Source organism: Rutidosis leptorrhynchoides, chromosome 9 (assembly GCF_046630445.1).
Source record: "Rutidosis leptorrhynchoides isolate AG116_Rl617_1_P2 chromosome 9, CSIRO_AGI_Rlap_v1, whole genome shotgun sequence".
Classification (NCBI taxonomy): Eukaryota; Viridiplantae; Streptophyta; class Magnoliopsida; order Asterales; family Asteraceae; genus Rutidosis; species Rutidosis leptorrhynchoides.
Window position 1 is genome coordinate 31,015,218 of NC_092341.1, and position 9,171 is coordinate 31,024,388.

A 9,171-nucleotide genomic window follows, 5' to 3' on the forward strand; every position below is an offset into this window, starting at 1 on the left:
AGTTATTGATTAACGTGCATTTACTTATTTTATAAAACCATAATTTTTCAAATTTGAACATCTACTTAAATATCTAACAAATATAACAATTTCTTATATAATTCCCCAAGAAACAAGTTTAGTAAGAATGATGTTCTGTTTCAAAAAGTTAAATGATGTTATGTTCTTATATAACCATAACACTTTGATTTATGGATATTCCTATTGAAAATATATAATGTCAAAGTACCCCGGATACGAGGGTTATAAACTAGTAAATACAAAAGACAAAACCAGACACATATGCATATAGTATTGAAACGAGTCAGACTTATTAGTTCTTAAGCTCTAAGGGTTATCAACCAACTTCCATACACAACTTCTAACATGCAATATCAGATGAATATTTTATCAAACAACTCAATCATAAAAACATAAAAGGAAAAATAATATAATTTCTCAGGTACCTCTATTAAACTAAAACATAAAAGGAAAAATAATATAAATTCATATCATGAACTACCCATGTCACATTGTCACATAATATTAATTAAACCCCTAGTAGCTCTATTTGCCTTCCATATCCTAACAAATACGGAAAAAAGTTACTGTACAAAAAAAAAAGATTAACTTAATAAATAAATAGCCAAAGAACTCTTAAACAATTGAACCAGAGATGAGTACGTAGCTAGGTTCTACCAGTTTGGTTTCAACTCAACTGAATAGAATGAGTAAGCCGATATGTCAAGAATAGTACTCGTGAAAGAATCTGTTAGAATCTCCCATTTTCCATTACCAGGATTCTTGAACTCGATATCTTTTCTGTCAGACGTTTTATTTGCCATCATTCTACTTATTATGGGCTTGAAGAAGTCACAAAAAAATTTCTCAGGACTTTTTATCTCGACACTGAATATGGGGTTGCGACTATATAGGGTCACGTATTTGGGATGGCAAAGCGTAACAAGTGCATCAAAATATGACAGATGCCCCTGCAAATTTTCAGTTAAATATGCATTATATGATAAATGTTGCACGTTAGTAGATGGAACTGTGAACCATATTTCACGATCCTCATTATCAATGTTTGGTAGCTCATAACCAAAATAGCTTATTTCAATATCAAATTTGGTTGATAAATTAAGTAGATCCCTCATCGTAAGGAAGAAAGAAGGATCATCGGAACGAAACAAATCTAGTTCAAGCTTGATATATTCAGGAACATTATTAGATGGAAACAGGATACTAGGCATTGTTCTGCCCCTATAACTCAAATGACGTAAATTTGGAGCATTAACTTGTATTATGTCAATCTTCTTACTTACACGCGTTATGAGGGTCAGACATTTCAACGAAGACCTTGTGAAATCCCACCTTTCCGAAGTCCAATCACGAATTACAAGGTCCAAAATCTCGAGAGAAGGTAATTTTAATTTGATCATGTCAAGAAAATGGACGTCTATGGTCACACCATGTAATGATAATTTAGTCACACTCATTAATGAAGCCATGTTGAATGTCTTGATAGATTCAGAAAACACGTCGTAGAGAAACAAGCAAAGATTAGGAACATCATCAATTTTCAAAACATCAAGAGGTACTTGTGTCCTTAACTTCAGTTCTTGAAGATAACGAAAATTTCTTACCTTAAATGTCTTCATATCAGAGCGAAATGTAAGGTCTATTTTCTCGAGTAAGACACAATTAGAGAATAAGGTATCTAGTACCTCTTCACTTATCTCCACATAGAGCAACTCGAGTACCCGTAAGTTCACACAGTTGATCACAGGATTGCGACTCACCGTTTCGATCGGTGATAAACGAATATCACTTAAAGACAGAGTATGTAGGTTTTTCCCAAAGAATATCTCATCCGGAAGTATTAAATCACTATCAGATTCGATACGGATGGAAAGCTCCTTGAGACAACTTTGGGCAGCTACAGTTGGAATCCGTTTATTAGCAAGATGAGAAGCCAACTTGTTGTTAAGTTTCAGTTTCAAACTTTCGATTGGTATGTTGTGTTGGGCGTACTTAGACATGGTGCGATCCATAAACTTGATGTAATCTCTTTCTTTTTCTTCATTAGCAACCTCTGAGGTTAGATGAAACCTGAGATGAGGGATGGTAGACCAAGCGTGTGACCAAGTCTTGGATAATACACACGTACGAGCTGCTTCTTCTACAGGCAACAACAATTGTATACGTTGAATCAAATCCACTGGGACATTTTCGGATGGTGATCTTCTCTGCACTTCCTCCATATAAAGTTATGAATGCTGAAAATACAACAAATTGAGTATTCATAATATATGTACTGCAAAGCAATGATTATAAATTGATAATTAAAAGTTAAAATAAAACACGATTATAGCAGCAATAAATATCTGGAATGAATTATTTCAAAAAATCAAGAAATTTAGGGTTTCTAGGTTTCAAAGTTCGTTGACTGCGATTGATGAAATTACAGCTATTTTTGGTGTGTTTTGGACTGAATTGAGTTTCGAAATACTACTGGATCAGTGTGAAGAAGAGCTGTTGGTTTGACCCTGCCGGGTAACTGAATATTCTCATGTTCCGATTCTAACAATCTTTCTAGTTACTTCGTTCTCTATTTCTATTTGAGAGGGTCCTAAGGAAAAGTATTTAATTTCCACCGAGCTAAAATAAAATGTCGATGTCTCTAGTAAACTAAAGACATTATTTAATAGCTATTTTGCTTCAATTTATTCGCTCCAAATCAAAATAAAAATTGAAGATTTAGTAAGAAGAAGAAGAAGAAGAAGAAGAAGAAGGTACCTGGTTGTTGATTTTTGTGTCTCGTTGATTAATTCCACGAAATCAATTCTTCCTCCTTCGGTTCTCAGCTACTCTAATTTTTGAAGCTGGCGATGATGATGAAGGAATAGTTAAGTGACCTCATTTTGGTTTTTAGTGGACTTAAAAAGAATTTGTTGACTGAATTAAATTGGTTATTGGGCTCAAGTTTAGTTGGGCTGTGAAATTATGAAAATAGAAATTGAGTAGTAATGATTGTTGGGCTTAGGAACCAGACAGTAAACATAGTTACTATTCGATAAAAAAAAAAAAAAAAACTTGTTAATTTTTTCGGAAAATTTTCAAGGTTTGGGAATAACTCCCATGTGAAAATTGTTGACTCTAGTTGTTAACGGACACGAATGTTATTATGATACTATCAACACGGATTAATAATAGCGCATAGACGTCAACGGATCCTTTAAGAGTTTCCATTCATAAACTTAATCACAATATGTTAGCCATAAATAATTGAATTACAAATAAGGGAAATTCGCCAAAATACACTTTTTTTCAAAGTTTTCGGACAAAATACATTATTTTAAAAAAAAATTGGAAATATATACCATTGGGTCGACCATCATTTTGGTAGACCATATGTATAGAATGGTCGACTACACCTTTTTTTGCCTGTTGTCAACCAAGTTGGTCTACCACTTCACAATGATAGTTGACTATGTGGTCTACCAAACATTAAATAAGAGTTGGTCGACCACTTCAATAGGATGGTCAACTACGTAGTCTACCAAGGAGTGTCCACTTCACAATGATGGTTGACTATGTAGTCTACCAAATATTAAAGAAGAGTTGGTCGACCACTTCAATAGGATGGTCGACTACGAAGTCTACCAAGGAGTTGGTCGACCACTTCACAATGATGGTTAACTACATAGTCTACCAAACATAAAAGAGGAGTTGGTCGACCACTTCAATAGTGATGGTTGACTACATGATTTGAAAGTTGGTGACCACTTCACAATCATTGTGAAGTGGTCTACCAAAAAGATGGTCGACCTAATGATGTATATTGACAATTTTTTTTAAAAATTTTATATTGTTGAAAAACCTTAAAAAGAAAGTGTATTTTAGCCAATTTCCCTACAAATAATGGAATTCCCAAACAAGTGGGGACGGTTAAGGAATATTGTGAAAATTTGATTTATGGGTCAAAAAGACAAATTTTATAGACTCGTTTGTCATTTCTATATTCCTTTCAGGATTACTTGAGGATGGTGATACGATACTTACGATGGCAGTTAGCTGTACGTGGGTAAATATGAAGAATTCACCAAAACACTATGATCTGATCAGCCCCACGTTTATTTTAGTTACATCCAAGTTTGCTTCAGTAAATTACTATTTCATTTTTTCATGTATCGATGAATTATCCACAATATTAGGCTAGTGAATTAGTAGTCAGTTACTTGCACGTTTCCTTTAACTGTTTAGCCTTTTGCATTGCATTTGTTAGTATAAATATGTACCCCTTTCAAGTTAATGACATGATGAATGAAATATTTGGTTAATCCAAAAAAGTCTATCTCTTGTATATTTTCTTTGGAGATTAGCCATCTCAGATTGGCTCCTATCCTCGGAGTTCATAGTCGACTCAAAGAGACCGTATCAGATGATGCAGTGGCGGATTATAGTGTATCTCAAAGGGGGTATCCGCCCCACCTGAATTTAACGGGAAAAAAAATTTTACACTAAAAAAATTTACCAAAAAATTGAGTAATCATAAAATATGAAAGCAATGATTATAAATTGATAACTAAAGGTTAAGGTAAAACCCGATTATAGCAGCAATAAATATCCGGAATGAATTATTTCAAAAGATCTAAAAATGTAAGGTTTCTAGGTTATGGAGTTCGTTGACTGTGATTGATGAAATTACAGCTAATTTTGGTGTGTTTTGGACTGAATTAAGTTGCGCAATACTACTGGATAAGTTTAGTATCATGCGGATTGGGAAATCATAAACATGGTTGATTTGGAAGTTCACCGGAAAAAGTCACCCAACTTTAAGCAGACAAAAAGGAGAAAAACAAGAAATTAAAGAAGGTACCTGGTTGATTTTTGTTTTTCGTTGTTGATTAATTCCACGACGCAGTCAATTCTTCGTCGTTCGGTCTCTAGCTACAGTTTATAACAAGCCCTAAAATTTTGAACCTCTAATATTTGTTGTTAAGATGATACGATGATGATACAGGAATAGTTGGCGTGACCTAGTTTTGGTTTTTAGTGGACTTAAATGGAAATTGTATACCGAATTAAATAAATTGGTTATTGGGCCCAAATTTAGTCAGGCTGTGAAAAGTTATTTAAAAATATAAATTTGAGTCATACTAATTGTTGGGCTTCTGGGGTGTGTTTTCTGGGGCGCGTTTCTGGGGTGTGTTTTCAGGCGCGTTTTCGGGTCGCAAATTTAGAGGCGCATTTTCTAGGTCTGTCTTCGAGGCGCGTTTTCTAGGCATGTTTTTGAGGCACGTTTTCTGGTGGCATTTTCAAGGCATGTTTCTGTTGGAATTTTCGAGGCGCGTTTTTAGAGGGCGTTTTTTCAGTACGCGTTTCCGGTGCGCGTGTTCGATGCGCGTTTCCGGTGCTCGTTTTCGAAGCGCATTTCTTGGACTCGTTTTCGGCAAGCGTTTTCTGCGCGCAATTTAGGGGTGCGTTTTCTAGTCGTGTTTTCGATGTGCATTTTTGGGGAACATTTCCGGGGCGCATTTTCGAGGAGCATTTTCGGGGCGCGTTTTCGAGGCGCGTTTCCAGGTCGCTTTTTAGGGTCGTGTTTTCTGCGCGCATTTTCAGGGCATGTTTTCGGGTCGCGTTTTCGGGGCACGTTTTTGAGTCGCGTTTCCGGGCCGCATTTTCTGGGCACATTTTCAAATCGCGTTTTCGGGTTGCTTTTCGACGCGCGTTTTAAGGTCGTGTTTCCGGCGAGCGTTTTTTACGCGCGCTTTCGGGGCACGATTTCGGGGGTTGTTTCAGGGCGCGTTTCCGGGGAAAGTTTCCGGGTAGAGATTTTGGGTCGCGTCTACGGGTTCCGTTTTCGGGGCGAGTTTTCAAGGGCCCGTTTTCGACGCTCATTTTTCGGTCCCGTTTTCGGCTGCCTTTTATATTTCGTGTTTTCGATTTGTGTTTTCGACTCGCTTTTCAATTTGCATTTTCGATTCGCGTTTCCAGGTCGCTTTTTCGGGTCACGTTTAAGTTCGCGTTATAGGTTTGTGTATTCGATCCACGTTTTCATTTCGCATTTTCGGTTCGCGTTTCCGGGGAACGTTTCCGGGTTGCGATTTTGGGTCACGTTTTCGGGTCGCGTTTTGGGTTCGCGTATACGATTTGCATATTCGATTCGTGTTTTCGATTCGCGTTTTCATTTCGCATTTTCGGTTCGCGTTTCGATTCATGAATCTGAAAACTGAAACGCGAATCTGAGAAGTCAAACTTGAAACTGAAAACCTAAACGCAAGTCTGAAAATTAAAAAGAAAAATGAAAGCGTTACAATTTTTTGTATAACTTTTAGTTATTTTATAAAATGGAAATCAATTTCATTTCATTCCTTTTCATGTCAATAACAAACGCATTTGTACACATTCCATGGAATTTATCAACTCGAATTCCTTAGGATTCCAATTCTTTTAACACATTCCATTCCTTCCAAAAACATTATTCCAACCAAACGGGGCCTTATGTGATAGGTGATATAAAATTTACCTGGCAATTGAAACTCATACTTTCTAATTCTGTGTTAATTGGGTTAAGTTTTGAGATCAATTGGGTCTTGAGAAAAATTAGGTGTAGCAATGTAACAAAAACTTTGAAAAATAAAAGGCGAGTGACCCATTCATCTAATGGAATGAGATAACCATATATGAGATATGAGATTTATTAAAAGTTGGTCTTGTAAGGATGCGTTTGATAAAACTGAATGATTTAGTGATGAATGATTCAGAATCTGAATGGTCAAGAGCCTTTGAATATGGTTTGGTCTGAATGAAAATAAGCTGTTTGACAATCATTTAGAATAAACGATATGAACTGACTAAAACTACCTTATTAAAGTATGACATGAATAAAAAATTCAATATACTTGTTAGTTAGGTGATCAGGATATGATTTGAGGAGAATATTATAGATAATTTAGGCTCTTAATAGTTAAGAGAGTGTTTCATTTCTGAATGGTTCAGAGCTGAATTTTGAACCATTCAGCACCATATGTCATTCAGAGGTCAGAAACAAAAGCACTGAATGCTGAATGGTTCAGCATTCAGTGCTGAACCATTCCATTAAGAGGCAAACAAACGCACCCTAAGCTATATACCAAAAAAAATTACTAATGTAGGTCACATACTTTCAAAAAGTGTATTGATGTAAACAAAAGGTGACCGGTTTAGCCGGTAACATGTTACCTTTTGTTTACATCGATACACTTTTTGAAAGTATGTGACCTACATTAGTATTTTTTGGATATATAACCTACATTGGGACAAAAAAAAAAGTATATAATCCTTGAGTAGCCTTAACCCAATAAATAAATATGGGTAATATATAGTGGACTTAATATTTTTCCTTTCACAAACCTATTATCATTATTGTCTGGATATTTCACATCAGACCTATTATCGGAGACTAATCAATGCTTATTGTTATTTTTTGATTTTAAGTACATTAGTTTTTTCGAACAAAATATTTATATTTATAATTTTACACATTTCAATTTTTGGAATGTAACTTTTGCAATGTTTGATTATATGTTTATTTAGAACATACTGACACTTACATTTGTGTTTTTATGATCGAAGATGGTCTTAATACTTTTTGAGATAAACTTGCGAATTCGCGGGTCTTTAACTAGTTCTTGTTGTGAGAAAGTCAATTATGGATGACAATTGCTTTCACCTAACCCTCATAATTCAAACATGTACAGTATATTATTGTATTATAAATACCGATTGAAATGAAAAGATGCAGACACCCATTTTCTTCACTAAGAATTTACTATATTCTCTCTTCTTTCATATTAGTACTATATAGTTGGACATAGGCCACTAAAGGTAGCTATGAACTACTAAATTATAACACGTTATCAGCACGAAGTGCTCCGTATAATCAAGGTTTATCTAAGCAAGCACACGTCACTAATCAAGGTAAGAAATTCTTTAACGATATCTTCTATTATTTATTAGTAAGGTAAATATTATTATCATCATAAGTAAAATTATATTTCTGTAATCTAACTTTAATTAACTTCACTAACATTTATATTTATGCTATTTAAGTTATATATGGTCGGTTATACCGCCTGAATTATATTTATGTAATTTAACTTTTATTAACTTCACTAACATTTATATTTATGTTATTTAAGTTATATATAGTCGGTTATACCGCCTGAATTTTATTTCTGTAATCTAACTTTTATTAACTTCACTAACATTTATATTTATGTTATTTAAGTTATATATGGTCGGTTATACCGCCTGAATTATATTTCTGTGATCTAACTCTTATTAACTTCACTAACATTTATATTTATGTTATCTAACATTTATGATTACTTATGCAATTGATCATTATTTATTTCATGCATACTAATGTTTATTCTTAAATTTATTATTTATGCATATTATGTTTATTCTCTTAATCTTCATATTTATACTAAATGTATTTATAGTAATCGTATTTATACTAATAAAATTCTTTTATTAAAATTATTATTAATACAACGAGTACATAACAGTCGTTAACGAAAACTAACGACGTTACAACGGTCATATATACATACCGGTTGTTAACGTCAACTGACGACGTTACAACGACTATATTTTTCAAATATAAAATAAACATCTCCGTTTTTACATTTTCACAAATCAATCTTCATTTTCTCAGATTACCACTCTCAAAAAGTTTTTGTAAAGATGATTCACACAAGGATGATTTTTTCTATTGTATTGGTCATACTAACTATCATCATTATTGCTAATATAACACCGGGTGAACCTATATTTTATCCTGCCCTTGTGGTTTTATTATTTGTAATCATACCATTATTATGTTGTTTGCTACTTATAAATTTAAAATGATTCTAATTTCATGTTGTTAGAAATTAATTATGATTATGATTTATGTTGTTCATCTTTTTGATAATAGAAAATGTCGAATTTAAAATGGCTTAAATTTGCTCTTTTAGAATCAAGTGGGAACAACTACTTAACATGGGTTATGAATGTAGAAAAACATCTCGAATCAATCGGTATTTTAGAAATCCTGAATGAAAATAACAATTGTTCCGAACAAGAGAAACCAATAGCAAGTATTTTTCTTAGCAAACATATTGACGAGTCCTTAGAATCTACATATTATATGATCTAAGA

General features: G+C 33.8%; 1 protein-coding gene across 1 annotated transcript; it reads right to left on the reverse strand.

Annotated features, from left to right (window-relative positions):
• Positions 1-529: 529 nt before the first annotated feature.
• LOC139867898 (putative F-box/FBD/LRR-repeat protein At4g13965) lies at positions 530-2,243 on the reverse strand. The gene is made up of 2 exons (XM_071856245.1): positions 679-2,243; positions 530-587 (listed from the first exon to the last, which is right to left on the reverse strand). Exons 1-2 carry the CDS (start codon positions 2,241-2,243, stop codon positions 530-532), a joined length of 1,623 nt encoding a protein of 540 aa, XP_071712346.1.
• Between the last annotated feature and the right edge of the window lie 6,928 nt (positions 2,244-9,171).

What these genes read in the sequence shown, in the direction of transcription:
- LOC139867898 (XM_071856245.1), bottom strand. Translation starts at nt 2,243, where the DNA reads ATGGAGGAAGTGCAGAGAAGATCACCATCCGAAAATGTCCCAGTGGAT. An exon ending in GTTGAGTTGAAACCAAACTG is followed by an intron (nt 588 to 678) that starts GTAGAACCTAGC and finishes TTTTTTGTACAG; the next exon opens with TAACTTTTTTCCGTATTTGT.